The 17,335-nt window shown below is 52.6% G+C and overlaps 6 protein-coding genes across 6 annotated transcripts; 3 read left to right on the top strand and 3 right to left on the bottom strand.

The window, feature by feature from the left end:
- Positions 1 to 25: 25 nt before the first annotated feature.
- Positions 26 to 3,612, top strand: N7468_007588 (fungal specific transcription factor domain-containing protein; the record flags this gene model as incomplete). Its single annotated transcript, XM_058476884.1, has 8 exons — positions 26 to 145; positions 212 to 277; positions 324 to 656; positions 872 to 1,997; positions 2,061 to 2,161; positions 2,214 to 2,874; positions 2,932 to 3,240; positions 3,284 to 3,612. The coding sequence occupies 8 exons, from the start codon at positions 26 to 28 to the stop codon at positions 3,610 to 3,612; spliced, it is 3,045 nt and encodes a 1,014-aa protein (XP_058329774.1).
- A 579-nt stretch (positions 3,613 to 4,191) lies between these two features.
- N7468_007589 (uncharacterized protein) lies at positions 4,192 to 6,495 on the top strand (the record flags this gene model as incomplete). The annotated part of the gene is made up of 2 exons (XM_058476885.1): positions 4,192 to 4,984; positions 5,048 to 6,495. The coding sequence occupies 2 exons, from the start codon at positions 4,192 to 4,194 to the stop codon at positions 6,493 to 6,495; spliced, it is 2,241 nt and encodes a 746-aa protein (XP_058329775.1).
- A 350-nt stretch (positions 6,496 to 6,845) lies between these two features.
- On the bottom strand, positions 6,846 to 8,745 carry N7468_007590 (uncharacterized protein; the record flags this gene model as incomplete). Its single annotated transcript, XM_058476886.1, has 3 exons — positions 6,846 to 7,902; positions 7,973 to 8,453; positions 8,502 to 8,745. 3 exons carry the CDS (start codon positions 8,743 to 8,745, stop codon positions 6,846 to 6,848), a joined length of 1,782 nt encoding a protein of 593 aa, XP_058329776.1.
- Positions 8,746 to 9,965: 1,220 nt separating this feature from the next.
- Positions 9,966 to 12,537, bottom strand: N7468_007591 (putative homeobox and C2H2 transcription factor; the record flags this gene model as incomplete). Its single annotated transcript, XM_058476887.1, has 5 exons — positions 9,966 to 10,308; positions 10,364 to 11,748; positions 11,862 to 12,021; positions 12,069 to 12,160; positions 12,217 to 12,537. The coding sequence occupies 5 exons, from the start codon at positions 12,535 to 12,537 to the stop codon at positions 9,966 to 9,968; spliced, it is 2,301 nt and encodes a 766-aa protein (XP_058329777.1).
- A 1,479-nt stretch (positions 12,538 to 14,016) lies between these two features.
- N7468_007592 (acyl-CoA desaturase) lies at positions 14,017 to 14,977 on the bottom strand (the record flags this gene model as incomplete). Its single annotated transcript, XM_058476888.1, has 4 exons — positions 14,017 to 14,445; positions 14,497 to 14,520; positions 14,570 to 14,665; positions 14,780 to 14,977. 4 exons carry the CDS (start codon positions 14,975 to 14,977, stop codon positions 14,017 to 14,019), a joined length of 747 nt encoding a protein of 248 aa, XP_058329778.1.
- An 830-nt stretch (positions 14,978 to 15,807) lies between these two features.
- Positions 15,808 to 17,214, top strand: N7468_007593 (putative CUE domain protein; the record flags this gene model as incomplete). The annotated part of the gene is made up of 1 exon (XM_058476889.1): positions 15,808 to 17,214. One exon carries the CDS (start codon positions 15,808 to 15,810, stop codon positions 17,212 to 17,214), a length of 1,407 nt encoding a protein of 468 aa, XP_058329779.1.
- Between the last annotated feature and the right edge of the window lie 121 nt (positions 17,215 to 17,335).

Below are 17,335 nucleotides of genomic sequence, written 5' to 3' on the forward strand. Positions count from 1 at the left end.
CCCACGATTTATCCCTGCGCTCGCCATGAGTGCCCCTTCTCCCAAGAAGAAAAGTAGCGGCAATACTTCCGGGCCACGCCAGATTCGCTTTGTCGCTACTGATGGCCAGCCGCAGACCAAGCGCCGTCGAGTCAACGCCGCGTATGTGATTGATCCCCTGGACAGATTGAGGAGATTGGACAGAAAGACTGACTGAACCGGTCGCGTTTAGCTGTTTGACATGCCGCCGGCGCAAGATTCGGTGTTCGGGCGAACAACCAGGTACGACCAAGCGCAGGTCCGTTTACCGAGGGGTTCTGTGAGCTGATCGCTATTTGCTTTAGTTTGCCGAACATGTTCAGATTATAAGCACGTTTGCCTCGGATACGCCGATTCGACCGCGCACATGCGATCCCAATCCGACTCCTCGTCGCGAAGACCGCCGCTCCCGCAGCTCGAAGGTCCCCACGATTCCAGCCACCCACGATACTCAAGAGCAGTGGAAAGCTGCTCTCCGGAACCTTCGCATGCACCGACCCCGAATGTACCGGCCGCGAATGCAACGGCAAAGTCGCCAACCGAGAGAACCTCCGATGCGAAAGATATTTCGTCGCGAGATACCTCGGCGCGCACTAAGGAATCCGACTCTGTGGGAGCGGGAGATACTCCAGAAAGCAGTAAGTCATGGGGGACTATGCTCCTCGTCCAAGTGGGCGCGACTCGATGTATTAATTGGATCGAAATATGCAGGCCGGACTTCCGTGAGCTCCGTCAATCGTACCCACGTCCCATATTTTAGATATTTCGGACCGACAGCCATTGTACCCGGCTTCAAGCAAATGGTCTGATATCTCCGCAAATGTTCTATGCACACCCTCTAATGTGCTCATAGGTTGTGCAAATACGGGGATCCCGCAAGAGTAACACGTCTTTGTCCTCAGGTTCGTCTACGGCCACCCGTGATCCGCATGATCTTTTCAATAGACTCATGTTGACGTCAAATTTCAATCTAGAGTCACAGTCCCCGTCTCGGAGTCCCAAAATAGCTGAGGGGGTGGACAGTTCTCTCCCAACAATACTCAACCACCGTGATGACCGATACAACAATATCCCGTTTTATGACCGCGATGACTCCCTCCCCGTTCCGGAACTGGTCTCCCATCTTGTGGACCTGTTTTTCACCCACCTTGGTTGCAACTTTCCTTTCCTCCAGCGAGAACGATTCCTGCAAGATCTCAAAGACAAGAAGGCCGACACCATGCTAGTCGACGCTGTTTGCTCGCTAGCAGCCCGCTTTTCTCCTCATCCGCTACTCGCGTCGCCTCAAGCGCCTCCGATAGACTCTTCTCAGGCGCCTGCCGAGACGAAAATGTCAGATCGAAGCCTTCCTTTTACGCACCGAGCAATGAGCGCTCTCATAGACTCATTGTCGTGTCCGACTCTGACCGCGGTCCAAGCATGCTTGCTCCTAGCTTATGATCAATTCGGATCCAACCACGACAGCGGTCTTTGGATGTACCTGGGGATCTCCATTCGAATGGCGCAGGATCTGGGTTTGCAGAAGCACCAAGGATTAAAATATAATTATGGCAGCAAAGGTGTAACGCCCAATGAGGTGATGTCCGGCCAGGCTGGCAAGCTGCGAGAAGACCAGTACGATGATTTCGATACGTATCATACGCAACAGCCGCAACAACCGAATTCGCCGACTCTTGATACCGAACGCGCCAGGGAACGCGAGCGAGTTGACACATTCTGGAGTATTTTTTTTCTCGATCGAGTGATTTCTTCTGGCACCGGAAGACCAGTGACTCTTCGGGATGAAGATATAGAGCTGTGTTTTCCTCTTCAGTCCGAGTCCCAGCTTGCGAACGGATGGCCTGCACCATTCCCTCCTCTGATTCGTGTCATTCATCTGTATGGCCGTGTGACAGATTTGATCAACAGCATTCAAGCTGTCAAGCATGTCACGTCGGATACATTGAAGAGACTAGCGGGCATGGAAAGTGACTTGACCGGTAAGTGACGACTACGTGTCCGGTTTTCTTGTTTGACCACAATTGACCCAAATTGTGTTTCAGGAATTTACCAAAGGCTGTCACCAAGACTTCATTTCAATGCTGCGAATTTCCAGGCTTATGTCAAAGCCAAGGAGGGAACGAATTTCATTCTTCTTCATTTCGTATGTATTCCCACGTCACCTCGAAGGTGGTCAAGCGACTAACATGATATAGTGGTTCCACACCCTTATCGTTCTCCTTCATCAACCGACTCTGTTGAATTCCTTTGGCGGTACAATTCAACACCTATATCCGAACAGCCGTGAGCTCTCGATGTCGTCTGCAAAGACAATTGCCGATATCCTATCCTTCTCCGAACTGGTGGATGGAAAAAGCTTCATCGGCAATCCTTTCACCAGCCAGCCGATGTACATTGCTGCCTGTGCGTTTTTGATGGAAAGCGCCTACTATTCACTACCCTCGTCGCAATCAACGACCCCGCCAGCACCACAGGCATTGTTGGCTCATCAGTCCAGTGGCTTTGTATTGCCAACAATAGAGCCGACTAACGGAACGGAGCGAAAGGCCACTGCCAAGCATATTCTTCTGGCTTCTGCTGCGCGAGAAAACTACCAGCGCTGCTACAAGGCTTTAAAGGCCCTTGATGCGTACTGGGAAGGCACCGGGTATATCTTAACGGTCTTAGATCAAAAGGCGAAGGGAATTGTGGACCCCCTCCTATATGCCGCAGAGGACTATGGACAGAGCGCTGAGAGCACACCATTCGGGCCCTCCGCTTGGCCAAGTAAAGCAGCAGAGGTTTCAAGCACCGGGCGGGCCTCTGGTCTTACTGACCCTTCGGATGGCGAGTCGCCAAAGTTTGACCCGAGTCAAGGTAAACTATTTTCACTTCCAATCTCAATGCACCACTAGGCTAACTTGCCCTATTCAGCTATCGGCTGGGCTCTCACTGGTGCCACCGATTCCTCTCAACCTAACCTGAGTCTTCTTTATCAAATGCCGACGACAGAGCCAGAGCCGGAGACCAGCAAGCCGACATACTCTTCGCAATATAGCCACAGTTTTCCTGCGCTACCAGTTCAAGCAAACTCAGGACAGGCAGCCAGCTCCTCTTTCCCCTCCAGCGTCCACTCAACTGGTACCCTAGGTGAGAATCAGGCGTCGACACTCGCTGCTGCCGACGCGAAGTTCACTCCAGTATCGCCCCGTCCACTGGGTACCGACTCTCCCTATTACATGGGTATGACTGCTCCATATCCTGCCACTGGCCCCCCCAGTACCAGGGCAATCTAGCTTCAATCAAACCCTTCCTCCCAGTCAGATCGAGGGACACAATGCAGCCTATGCATACCCTGTCTCTTCTGGCCCACCCTCAGATCAGCATATCGGTGCTCAGATGAATAGCAGACCCGATCTCTCTGGAGGCATGATGATTGAAAGCCACGATGTGGACATGAACAGTCTCCACCATCAAGAATCCTTCCCCTTCTCACATGGAGAGATCATACCCTGGCTCGAATATCTGCCTCAGGATGTCCTCAACTTCTTTGGCGAAAACCAAAACTTTTCCCTTATGACACCCGAGGACACAAACCCCCGGCCAGCCCCTTAATGTCTCATATTCTTGTACATGTATTTTCTAGGTCATTTGCAATTTGTTTGGCGGAGCCCTTGTCATGCCATCAGTTCGGCGTACTGTGTTGCGGCGCTATAAATGGTGTTTAGCGATGGGGAAGAGGTGCTACGGTTTATAGATTGGCTCGAAACTGAAACCAGAGATCAAAACCAGCTATGTAGTCATAACGGATTTCCTTTCCAATGAACAACTGCTCAAACGCCATGTCATATCACGAGTAGTTATCAGCGGGTATCAGTGGACCCCCCTCCCATGCTGATCCCAGTGGAGCGAAACCTAAAATACTTGGGCGTCAACGGCTGTATAGATCCGTTGCCCGGGCGACCAACCCGTCCCAGGATGATAACAACACGTCACAAAGTACACCGACCTGATCAAATAGCCCTGAGTTGTTAATCCCCCTTTATGAACGTTGAATTGAATTCTCCTTATGGCGAGACTGAGCGATGCCAGTTTTCCGCACTCGGGAAATTCTTATCCCCCAGACCAAATCATCAGCCCACAACCCCGTACCCCTCGCAGCAAAGAGCATCTCGCTTCCTCGAGACATCCCACATGCCAGACAGCGATAGCAGATCGGGGACTGACGACGGAATGTCCAGAGACTACGAGTACAATTCATCAGGCTCAAGCCGGGCCTCAACCGACCAGTTCAGCCAGGACATGGACAATGACCCCGATCACCTGAAATCGCGCGCATCAAGCCGCTCCTCACTCTCTTCGATGCCCGCCTCCGTCCTCGTCCATCCCACCAAGCAGTCCAATGCAATGCTCTTGCATGAGAAAATCGCCGGCTACACCATCGAAGACGACGAGGAGCGCTTCGGCGGCTTCGCCGACCAGCCTCGCTCCATGCGTACTATTCGGCCACGCGAGGCCGGTTTCCGGAAACCGAGCTCCGTCCGCGCCATGCAGATGCACACGGAGGACGAGGCGGACGACGACGACTATCTCACCCCGCCGCGGCGGCGCACGGGTATGAGGTCGCCGGGCAACCCTTCACGGCGGTCGCCATACTACTCGCCGAAGTCGGCATCCGAGAAGCCAAAGCCGAAGAGGGAGTTTCCGCTCGTGCTGCTGCACTGTAATCTGCTGCCGCCGTCGATGCCGGTCGTCGGCGCGGCGGAGCCGAGGAACCAGGCGCTGGTCGAGGAAGCGTTGCCGGCACCGTTCTGGAAGCGGTGGCGGCGGTTGCAGGAGAAGGTTGGCTCGGGGGTGGTGAGAGACCGGGGAGTGTTGATCTCGCATCCGGAAGATCTGTACGATCTGCTCGAGGAGCGTCTGCTGGAGAGCCTGGAGCTACAGCGTGCGCGGGTTAGTCAGGGGCATTTCCTTGGGCATGAGGACAGTGGCACGGGGTCTGAGGGGGGAGATCTCCGATAGGGGGGAGAGTGATACGGATGGTGAACAGGGGAAGAGTGCCCGGACTGTGGGGGCCGGGTGGTTGGGCATGGCGATAAGAATCGCAAGTGGGAAATTAGGGTCTACGCGGCCAATGGTCTCATGCGCGCCGGGGCTTGGGCAGCCGCGTGGCGAGAAATGGAGAAAGTCGATGTGGAGGTCGGCCTATGGTTGCCGTCTGATATACGAAGGGCGCTTGAGAAGCGGATTGCGGAGGAGAGGTCGTCGGAGAGTCAGGCATTGATGGCACCGAATGATGCTGCTAAACTGGGGTTTGACAGGCGGCCAAGCTCGACCGTAGGTCAGTCTAAGGCTTTCAGTGAAGCTGGGTCTATAAGATTGGACTGTGTGCCTCCATTGCCTGCACCCCCAGTCGAGGCCGGGCCTGTGCCTCCGAACACGCAAGAGTACAAGCCGGCGAAGAAGCACGAAATTGCTCTTTCTACTCTTTTATTCAACTATGTTCGGGTCCTGGCGTCTGATAAGCGCAACATTGCGCTCGTGGCTATGAGTGTTCTCGTTGCCTTCTTATCCTTCAGAGCTGGGCCCGCAGCTCTGCAGCCAGCCATGAATCCATTTCCTAATGAGGCGAAGGGGTTGCCAGTTGCTCCAATTGTAGAGGTTTTTACACCGATTGTGTCGGTTCGAGCCTCGGCCCATTCGTCTCCAAGTGTTCTTACTGCGGATGTGCTACAAGAAATCACATCTCAGGAGACCGAACACATTGCACAGGAGACAACGATCGATGAGTCTGGTCCGTCCGTCTCGCAACCTACCGAAGATGACGACGAGGCTGTAGAACAGATAGACCATGAGGATGGGCTCCCGCATTTACTCACCCATAGATCCACCAAGGCAGACATCGATGTCAAATCAACAGAGCAGCATATACCGCCAGAACCCGCGCAATTCAACGATGAATCTCCCCTCGCCACCGAGACACATGTCGCGCCTGGTTCTGAGGCCAAATCTGAGCCCTTACAAGGAACACGTCATGAACGTTTGGTTCCCGAAGATATAGAGAGTGATTCAGAACCCGAGACGGAGTCCGCGACTGAGCTGCAGCCCACCTCTGAGGTTGAAATTGAAGAAGCTGCTGAAGAAATGAAGTCCGGAATGCCCGCAGAATTCTTGGAAGAGTCGCACCTTAAACCTACGGTGCTTGAGGATATACCAGCATTTGAAGCAGAGCTCCCTTCTCCGCTCCAACTCACTCCTGAGTTTGAGGCTAAGCCTGTTGAAGAAACCGAACCCAAAACAGCAGTGCAGCACGACGAAGAAAGCCCAATACCGGAGGATCTCTCGGAGCTGAATCCCGAATCTATTGCTGAGTCTGAGACAGAGTCGGGACTTTCTAAGGAGCACGCGGTCGATGGCTTGGATGATACGCTGTATGTCAATGAGATCGACGATGCCCAGACCGAGCCTGTCTTCCAACAACCCCTGGAACTTGAATGAGAATGAGAACGAGATATCACAAGAAATTTGTTTCACCTTGCATTTATGACCGGAACGATATGAGGTACAGCGTTCAGAAATCACGATTCATCATGCGCGAGTTTAGCCAGTGTTTTTAGCCAGCTAGTCAGAAATTACTTTCTTTGTGTTTTCGATCATGAGCTCCAATTTCTCACATTTAGCCTTCACATAGTCAAGACTCGCTATATAGTTCTTCCCCCAAGTACCTAATAGCCTATGTAAGAGTCCACGAAGCATCTCAGCTGGATAGATAGAACGGCTAGCCATACTATTTACCGAATTTCAAGTTGGAACACCGGGGTCTTTGCAATGCGGAGATTATCACCATCTCAAAATCCAGAGTCGAGCAAATACGCAGGCGGAACCGTCGGCCATTCATCGACGCCATCCAGCAGCGCTAGCGCCATTCCTCCACTTTGATGAACCTGAATATGACAGTGCATCAGGAATGCCCCAGGGTTCACCACTTGATACCGAGTCACCATCCAGACCGGCTCAGGCCCAGCATCTAGGGTAGCCGAGGTATCTCGCAGAGGAGGGTTCACCAGGTTAAACGACTCCGGGATCTCCTGTATTGCCTCCGCAACTGTCGAGTAATTGAAGATCCCTGTTCCCTGCCCGATGAGAAAATGCTTGTTCGAGTGCTTGTGGATAGGATGCGCCGGCTGGGGAGCACTGTTCACCTGCATGATGAAGTCTACCCAGGTCCCGTTCTTGGTCCGAATGATCAAGTCGCTCGGGATCGCATGCTGGTCGAACAGCAAAGGCCGGGATTCTTCCAGCGCGAGGTCGAAGCTGGCATTTCCCAGTGTCCACCGGTACGAGGCGTTGTAGCGCCCGATCGTCAAATGGTAGGTATCGTCGACGGTTGCTGCGGGCTGCACGGGCGGGAACGGCTTGGTTGTAAAGTCATTCAAGATGATCGTGTCCGCTGTGGCATTCGCCCCTGTGAGAGTGATCCAGGGGTGGGAGGTTCTGTTGAGCTGCGGTGGCCCCGTGTACCGCAACGTGGCGGTTGTGTTGAGAATCTGCTGTGGGCTGCCACTGACCATGCGGATCGTATAGTCTCCTCGGGGTTTGTTGAGGGGGACCAGGACTGAGTACCGGTTGGCATTTGGGATGCTGATGGCGTTGACTCGGACAGGCTCGATGTATTGACCATCGATAGCATACACCCACATGTCGTGTTCGTCGATGGAGAATTCACAGTGTAGCACCCCCGCGGCACTGATCAGATCCCAGCTTATGTACTGTTTCGCGGGGTCAACAATAAAGAGTTCGTGTGGGCTATTGGACGGGACGCAATCATCGAAAAGAGATGGAGGGACAGCGCTGAAATTGTGTGGGAAGTCGCCTTGGCCTGAGACGATGTCTGGTGGAATGCACCTAGAATAGTTTAGCATATCCTAGCTAAGAATTCTTAACGTTCCAATGGATGTCAGTCACTCGGACTTACCCTATGCTAGTAAGAGTTTCATTTCCCAACACCTGCTGGAGGAAGGGGGAGCTTGCAGTCAAATTGTTCAGAAGACTCTGAGGCAAGCAGGAAACCGACCCTTTTCCGTTGATCAACAAGGCATTCGCGCAGTAAGCGTCGAGTCCGGAGGCTTCTTCTCCCGCCCAAACCTGCTCAGAATTGAGAAGACGCCAATCTGTGACAATGACTGGCTTGGTAACGGCCTCGGCTGCTTGCATTGCTTCGAGCTGGTTGGTGCTGTTTGCGATTAAGCGGAAGGGCTTCTCTTGCGAAGCAGCCGGCTTAATGTATATCGGACCATACAAGCCATCTTCCAATTGTCCGCGATGATGAGCATGGTAGAAGTAGGATCCGTACTGATGAGCGGTCCATCTATAACGGAATGAGTGTCCTTCTCGAATGGGAACTTGGCTCATGCCAGGCACTCCATCAGACCATGGAGTTCCGAGCTGCTCGATTCCTATTCAGTTTTAGAAAAGCTCTGCAAATGCCCCGACAAGCCACCTACCATGGAAATGCACTGTGACGTTGAACGGACATTCGTTGGTGACATCGAAGACGACATTGTCACCCTGATTCAACTCTAACGGGGGGCCTGGGTAAAGGCCGTTCATAAGAATGATATCTCTGGTGAACCCAGCAACGTTCCTCTTGGCCCAAGTTAAGACAAGAGGGAAATGAACTGTCGCACTCGCCACCCAATTGGCAAGGCACAAGCTGAGTAGCAGAACTTTGGCAATTGAGAAACCCATGCCTCAAAAATCAACAGAAAGAATACTTTACGATGCGATGATAAACATACACTGGTTCGGTCCTGTGTTCACCTATGGGTTTATGGCAAGCCCTCTCTTTATAAATGAATTCTCGAGCCCACAAAACAGCCTGAAGGAATCAGTCGCCATGGTCTCTAAGATTACCATTACTTAGCAGATGATACTATTGCTTTGATGCATGAGAGAAAAGTTAGGGTTAGCTCGAGTCTCGATTAGAAAAAGAACTATCGAGCCTGAACTCAGCAACACGATATATCCATAATCAATGGACGGCACCTGGCCATGACAGGGGGAAGGGTCGAAAGACAGTTCTCCGGGAAACTCTTCTACAGGTAGTGCCTCCAGCAGAGGCAGGGATTCAATTCTGGGAAACAGCCAATAGCACGCCGCTGTGCCCTGCCCTCACGCCTGCGTCTCGCGCGTGGCACTGAACCACGAAAGGAGGAGATCTGAGGCCTAAGACAATCACGAGAACCAATGTGTACAGCGGGGTGGGGTGGCGCCAAATATGATCATGGTAGCCTTAATCAAAGGCGCTCAGCCACGGCGAGAACTGGCTTGCTGATTCGCTGGGCGGATCAAGATACCGAGCGGAACCTCGGCTTGACAGGGTTGGTTGACGCCAGGCGAGTTCTAGATGGCCATCTCATCGAGAGTTCCTGAGCTAGATGCGCCCTTGGGAACGAATTGCCGTCTCGGAGGCAGTGGGTTCGAGACAGAATCTTAACCGGCTCCCTGGACCTTAACAAAGAGACCCCTCCGGTTTGATCAGCATCGGGATTTAGATCGAGCAAATTTCAATTTTGGAGGTCCAGATTCTCGTCATCGATGCATTGAATTATCGAAAGAACAGGCTTTGATGTAGGTATTATGCATGAATAACAGGGGTTCGTGTAGCATCGACGACAGTTCCCCCCCCCCAAGGGTGTTTCTTAGGGTAGACAAGGGCCGCGCGGTCTGAGATTGATTGCGAATCGGACTACGCACCACGAGGTTAGAGTCATACAGAGGGGATAGAAAAATCCTAGATGGGGTCTCAAGAGTTATACGATCAATTTGTTTCTGAGCGCCGCCGACTATCTGCTTACCAAATTATTTCCATACTAGTCATCTCCATACAAAGTGTAAATTAGACTTTTACTCCCGACTCCCGAGGTCCCCCGGCGAAGCTGACCAAAGAGCAACCTCTCTACAGAAGATCAGAAATTACTCGTGTTATCGCGAAATGCAGGCATGCCCGGCGGCGTATCATCTGACACAGGAGGCCCGGTCTCCTTGGAATGAAAAATGGGGATAGCGTCAGGTGTAGGCAGCCCCAACACAGGCTGCGACTGTGACGGCGGATCCACCCACCTCTCCTTCCCTTTGCCCCCATATGTCTCTGGCTGGTCAATAACAAGCCCTTCCATCTCGGGTGGCGTCAAATCACTGTAGCTATCATTGAGGCGCTGCAGGAATTCTGGATCGAAGCCCATTTGAACTAGTGGGTCTACCGCCCCAGGCACCGGCGCAGAAGAGGCCGAAGCGTCGCCCGTCAGACTACTGCCCCAATCAGAGATAAATGCCGGGATGCTCGCAGAGACCATCCCCGAGCTACCAGCGTAACTTCCAGATAGGCTGTCTGCCCGGCTGGGGCCAGCAGACGAAAAGCCCGTGGCTGGATACATGGGACTCTGTATGCCAGGGCTGGGAGCCGCGGAACTGCGGCTGGGGCCGGGCATGCCGGGTCGTGCAAACATATTGGGCTCCTGAGGGGGGGCTTTGCAGCCCGGTGTGGCCCGCATACGGGGGTTGTAAGGCCAAATCGGTGAACTGCATATTGTCAAGTTCAGCTGATGACGGCAGCCCATTCTGGCGCTTGAGGATGTTTAACCAAACAGGATTATCGGCGCAGGTTTGATTCCAGGGATCATCGTCGCCCGCATAGATCACACGACGGGCTTCTGCCTGCAGCATCTGGTCTGTTGGAACAATCCCTTGGGCTGTTTGGTTGCGAATGTATACAGCGAGCTCTTGCGTCAGGCGTTGGTAGCAATTGGCATCACTGGGGACTGGTAACCTTGAGGTCGTCCCATCCCCCTGGGACTGAACAGTAGTCCATGGATTGAGTGATCGCCACTCGTAATCAATCAAGTACGGCGGGATTGCGTTTTCGACGCGTTCGAGAATGTAGGGCTCGAAGCCCCAATCCCCCTGCCACTGCGACATGTTGGCGCCGTTCTTGAAATGGACAGCGAGGTGATCCACACGGTCTTTCCATGTGTGTAAAAGGGCGCCACAGAAACCACAGCGGGACTTCATTTCCGTGATACTGCTTTGCCATATCTCCATGCAGGGCTGGAACTTGGCATCATGCATCAGCCGAAGGTGCTGGTTGAGATGATCTTTCCGGTAAAATGTTCTCTCTTGGATTGACTTTTCTTGACAACTGATGTAGTTGTGCGTTTCCAAATGGTCTTTATCTGGATTAGGAATGAAGCAAAAGACGCATCGTAGCGTACCACTTTCTTCCGTGACGCCCCCGTGAGGAGAACAGGTCCACATGTCTAAGATCAGATGCATTGATTTCTCATGACGTTGCCAGTCGTATTTTGAGGCAAAAGAGTCTGTACAAAATGTGCATTGGAAAGGACGAGATGCTCGAGCCTTTTGTTGATTGAAAGTATTAACTGGAGCCGATACTTTACGGCGCCGGCGGCGCTCTTTTCGATCCATTGAGCCAAAGGACCCCGACGAGGATCGATGAGAGAAGGCAGAGGCAAAGGAGAGATCAGACAGGGATGAATGACTAGTATCAAAACTGCTGGCCGAGGCAGTATATCTTTTATTGTCTGAGCTTGCGTGGCTTGAGTCATTGTCCCCCAGTCTCGGCCTCACGTGACTCATCTGCACTGGGCGTTGACGTGAGGGATCGAACGGTGGGTTCTTCAGGGCCCGGGTAATATCGTTCATCGTGGCAGGTTCGTTTTCAGGAGGAGAGTGCTTCCAACGTTCAAGGGGGGGTCATGAGAGAAATATCCATCGAGTTGCGCCCGGGTACATTAACAGGGTCGGCTCCCGGGATGGGGGGAATTCGTGCCACTCGCAGGGCGAACCTTGCCGCGGCGACGAGCGTTGGCGAGCCAGTTAGAGATTTGCGTTTTATTCAGGCCCGTCTTCTGCTTCAATTCTTCTTTTTGGTCCTCATTGGGGTAAGGGCTTTCGCTATGGTCACGGACCCAGGCCTTCAAAATGTTGATGGCCTTGCGTGAGAACCTGGAACTCTTCCCCGAGAGTCTGATTCGTCGCCAAACGCCCCATACGAGACAGACTTGAGGGCTCGTTTCCCAGTCAGGCTGCCTGTGGGGATATAGGCGTTCTCAGATACCGTGTGCAATGTGTTGAGGAACTTGCCCTGAGGTGCGGCGTGGTAAAAACTGCATTCACGCCATAGGGAGATGCAGCAAGTACAGCCGTTCTGGTACATGATTCCCCGTTTGGCAACAACGCAATCGAACCCCATTTGCCGGCAGAAGTCGCAGGGCTCTTGGGCTCGGAACATGGGAATACTCCGGTATCCTGATCGGGAACCACGGCCTTTGGGTCTTGTTCGGCCGTCTCCGGGACCAGCGGCTCATTGGGGAAGTCTAGAGGCTGGTCCTCGAGGAGTGAGTCAAACTCGGCTTCCCTCTCTTCAGGATCATCGAACTGGCGATCAATCGACGCTACATCATCACTTGGATGATTCGATTCATGGGTCGACGAAGCCCCCTCGAAGTCGAAATATTCCATAGTGTATGAGGTCGACGTGTCAATAACCTCAGATATCGAGGCAAGTGCCAGTCCTGGTCTACCGGGCAATTTAGGTTGAAGAAGATGATTGATAGGGTGTGAGGATAGCGACGGGGGAGAAGGGTCGGTCTGAGAAAGGGTAATCCCTGGTCTGGGGTAAAGGTTGAATAATCAATCCTGCCTTCTGGCTGGGTGGAGTCGGTGCTTTGGGGGTCCAAGGAGTTCTCTCAAAACGGCTTAGAGGCTCGTGCCATACAGATAAACATTATCAGTCATAGAGAAATATCAAGGGTCAGCTATGCCGAAGAGCCCTTCGATTGGCGCAAAAGATGGAGCGCGGTATCGGGGGGATCGAGTGAGTCCACAATCTACCCATTTCAGAAGAGAAGGACGTCACTTTCTGGGAAGCTCTGATGAATCCGCGCGACAGGCAGATGAAGTCGCGTGTCGATCTGCTAGGGACGCAGTTTGCGCTTGGGGCCCGGTGGGACACGCCCTTGCAATGACAACGCTAAACTGTTCCGAGGAAGTTGTGGGCTGAAGCGGGGTTGAGTGGGGGATGCCTATTGGTTCACGAGCGATGATTCACAGCCCCCGCGACACCGGAGTTCCGCGATATCGGAGTGATATGTCTCCACGCCCTCGGGCTCCGAAGATATTCGTTGCTGACGGCTATAAGCTAAATGGAATGTTGAGCCGATGAGAGTTTCTGTACCCTATTAAAATGAGAGTATGAGAACGTTCTCGATGCAGCTAGAAAGAATGTGAAAATAGCCATAAATATGACATGCCGTCTACCGGTGCGCTGTGAAGCAAAACGAAGATCACTATATGACTCTGGAGTGGCTAGATCTCCATGTGGTCTCCTGAAAGCCACGGATTCAACTCCCTGCCAAGGTCAATTGACCTTTTCGGTACTGAGGAATCGCGCTAACTCAACTACCAACCAATCTGGCACCCGTTCATCTCCAGTCTACACCGCGAACTGGAACTGGTCCTAGGGAGAACATAGTGTTCAATCAGTCCTCATATAGTTACACTAGAGCGTTTGTCCTTTAGTTATACCATCTTCCAGACATGTTAGCCACTGGAATATACAAGTATATAGCACCGTCAATAGAGGTGAAATCTTTCCAGTTGTCTTCGGTCCACTTCCGCTAAAACTGTCTCGTCTGATCTTTTGTGACCGTATTGTCGTGTGAAGTGGCTGGGGAAGGGGAAAGCGGGATATTGTCGTGATGGGATCTTTTCCCGTTTCTTCTTCGTCCTCCGGCTTTCGTGTATCTAAATCCGATACGTCAATATTTGCTACTCTCCCGCATTTAGTCCTTCGACCTCCATTGACAACAAGAGTACTATATTCTTTGGATGTCTAGCACAAGCAGAAGAAAAACTAAAACTCCTTTATACAATGGATAGAGGTGAAAGCACCATAACGTCCCGCCCAAATCCCCCCCCCTATAGAAATCTCATGATTACTTATTCGGTGGTTTTCAGTTTCTCCGCATCCTTTTCTTGCCAGATCCCTACCTCTCCACCTCCCCGAATAATCCCGTCCCGCATGCTCGAAAGCAAGTTGTATGCCGCATTCGAATGATCATACACGTCGCCATTGAAAAGAGCGGCGACGTCCTTCCCGGTCGCAGAACTGATCAATGTTTTCCTTCCAGGACGCTCACCCATGAAACCGGACAAGTCATGAACCACACCGGCGATGGTGACAAGGGCCTTTCCGGCGTGAGACTCAGCGAGAAAACCATCCCAGGACATCACCGGAAGTTGTTCAATGGCAATACCCCAGTCCAGCTGAGTACGCTTCTGATCCACTTTCTTTTGAGCTGCTGAACTCGACCCTTTTCCGATCTTGTTCGCACGAAAGTGCTTCGGATTGTACGCCAGACCGACCTTCTTCCATATTCAAATGAACCATTTCGTAGGATCCTACTGGCACCATTAAACCGCGTTGCGGTAGTCTGGGCGAAACTGTTGTCATTTAGTCAGGTAGGTCTTGAATCGTACTATGGATACTCACCTCATGGTGAAAGTTATGGTATCCTTCACCGAGCATCACCAGGGCGGTCAGGACATGGTCGCGAGGCGAATGCCGACCATCGAGGGGCCAACTTGGCTAGTCAATAGCCTTGGAAATCGGGGACAACAAGACTGACCTGATCTCCAAGCCAATGAGCCAGAGAATTAACACAGAAGGTTGATTACTGAACGAACAAGAATCTCAAGATACCCGCATATATACGTATATAAGACCTCCTTTCCAGTCGCCCCAGCTCAGTCCAGCAACGACCATAGAGAACAGAGTCTCAAAGCAGAGGATTACAAGCCCGTAATTCTTGTGTTGCCACATCAGGATCGGATCGTCGTCCAAGTCGAAAATATCGGTGCGACCGCGGCCCTTCGGATCCTGCTTCAGTAGCATCCACATAAATGCGAATACCAGACACCCTTTCGCACGCTGTATGGGTCTTCCACCGTGTCCATCTGTGGTGGGCTCGGTGCTTGCTGCTCCAACATCGAATAGAACCCTGAACAGAACCGCCGCCGACACAGGCGAGGAAGATCTTCAGCGGTATACTCCTATTATTGCAATTGGAATATTAGAATGAGATCAATAGAGAAAGGGGATGAGAAGTCAGCTCCTGTTCAGAATAGCCTTCCGCTTCAGAGGATCGATGAGACCGAAGTCGATGATACCCAGCTGTGATACCCAGATCCGTCCAGAAATAGTATGAAACTGCCCAGGCGGCTGTTGCGACATGCAACCTTGTTAGCACGCGGATATACACCCAGGACGGGGACTATCAGAATTATACTTGTTTTTAGCCAATTCACATGGTGATGCCAGATGGTAAAATTTATAGGCTGTTCCTACACTGGTATCGGACACCGCCATTTTCCACGTGGCAGACGAATCTCGTCACAATGACAAGCATGTCTTTAATGCATACTGGTCACTTGGGCGATACTACGTTAGTCCAGATGTGGCGTCGTTCACATTTTACCAATACTTGATCTCCCTAGCCCTGCCCCCCCCGGGGCCCACTAGTTAATGCTGACAAGGGTCTACAGTACGGAGGCTCTGGCGATCTGATTGGCTGATCAGAGGTTTGGTGCCCCGCTAGTCTGCATCGGGAAAATTCCATGACAATAATTGAGCTCTGCTTGATGGTTCGAATCATGTGATAAGCCTGATATCTAGCACTTGCAGTTCTTCACCCTTCCGGCGGTGGAAGCGATGTGAACCAGCAGACTACGATGGACGCTTTCGTGTCGAGGAAACGGGTGAAGGTGTCAGCGTCCGAGGTGCCTCAAGATCGGGGCGCGGACAGCGAAGAGTCGACCGATGTCAAGCTGGCAATGCTGGTGTCGCTCCACCCGGAATGCTTGCCCGACGATCTGCTTGACGTTCTTGTCGCATGTGAGGGCTCAGTCGAGGAGGCTGCTTCTTTATTGCAGTCACGCCCGGATTCCACAGCCGGTACCCCTCGAAAGCGTGCGGCCCCGCCCTCCTTCCTAGGCGTGCAGTCTTCGTTGACCAACCATGTTATGACCAAAGCAGAAGATGGGTCTCTCAAACCTTTCTCAGAAACCGCGGGAAAGAAGTCTTTGGCTACGCAAAAAGGGAAGACCTTGCACCTGTTCGACCCGCAAGATATTGCAAGCCATACTCCCTGTACCATTATCCACAACTTCCTTCCGGCAGACGAGGCCAACGTACTGCTAGAAGAGCTCCTTCAAGAATCGCAGCATTTTACCAGGCACGAGTTCCAACTCTTCAGCCGAACTGTGAAAAGTCCTCACTCGGCATGCGTGTACGTTTCAACCCCCGAGGAACAACAGCAACAAATCTCGGACTACACCTACGGAGGGACCTACCGAGCGAAGATCCGCCAAGCTCCTCGAGAGCTCCGCTCCGTGTCGCGGAAAGTGCAGCGGGCGGTGAATGAAGAAATCCAGAAGCGCATCCGTGAGGTTTACCCGGATGGAAAGAAACTCAAACACCAGTCGGCGAAGGAGTGGCGCCCAAATGCGGCATTCGTGAACTGCTACGACGGGCCCGGCGAGAGCGTGGGATACCATTCGGATGATCTGACCTACCTGGGCCCCCACCCGGTGATTGGAAGTCTAAGCTTGGGTGTGGAACGCGAATTCCGTATTCGCCGCGTTGTGGCTCGCGACGAGGAGGCCGGGGAAAATGCGGGGTCTCCGGCCCAGACACCCCAGAGTCCCATCAAAGCGGCTCGGGGAGATGCCCAGGGGCAGATCTCTATCCATTTGCCCCACAACTCACTCTTGGTGATGCACGCAGAAATGCAGGAGGAATGGAAGCATTCGATCGCTCCAGCACAAACCATCTCGCCGCATCCAATAGCCGGAAATCGACGGATCAATATCACCTACCGGTGGTATCGTGACACCATGCACCCGCGGTACACCCCGCGATGTCGCTGTGGAAAATCTGCAATCCTGCGGTGTGCAAAAAACAAACAGGAGACGCGAGGGCGGTACATGTGGATGTGCTACGCAGGATACGATCCCGGCAAACCAGGCTGCTCGTTCTTCCAGTGGGCGGAATTTGACGATGATGGCGATCCAGTGTGGGAGGAGGGACGCAGTGTAGATCTGGCACCTAAATTAGTTAATTTTGCATCGCAAGGGTAGCCTGGTGTGACTTCAAATTGTTTTCGTACGAATGCATCAATCCACGCATGCTGCGGTGGACGATGCGAGGCCAGATTCCGCACTCTTTGATCGACAGGTCAGCCTCGATGCCTCCACGAGG

This window comes from Penicillium chermesinum (genome assembly GCF_028974085.1).
Source record: "Penicillium chermesinum strain IBT 19713 chromosome Unknown utg000005l:1.0-4115287.0:1.0-4118363.0, whole genome shotgun sequence".
Classification (NCBI taxonomy): Eukaryota; Fungi; Ascomycota; class Eurotiomycetes; order Eurotiales; family Aspergillaceae; genus Penicillium; species Penicillium chermesinum.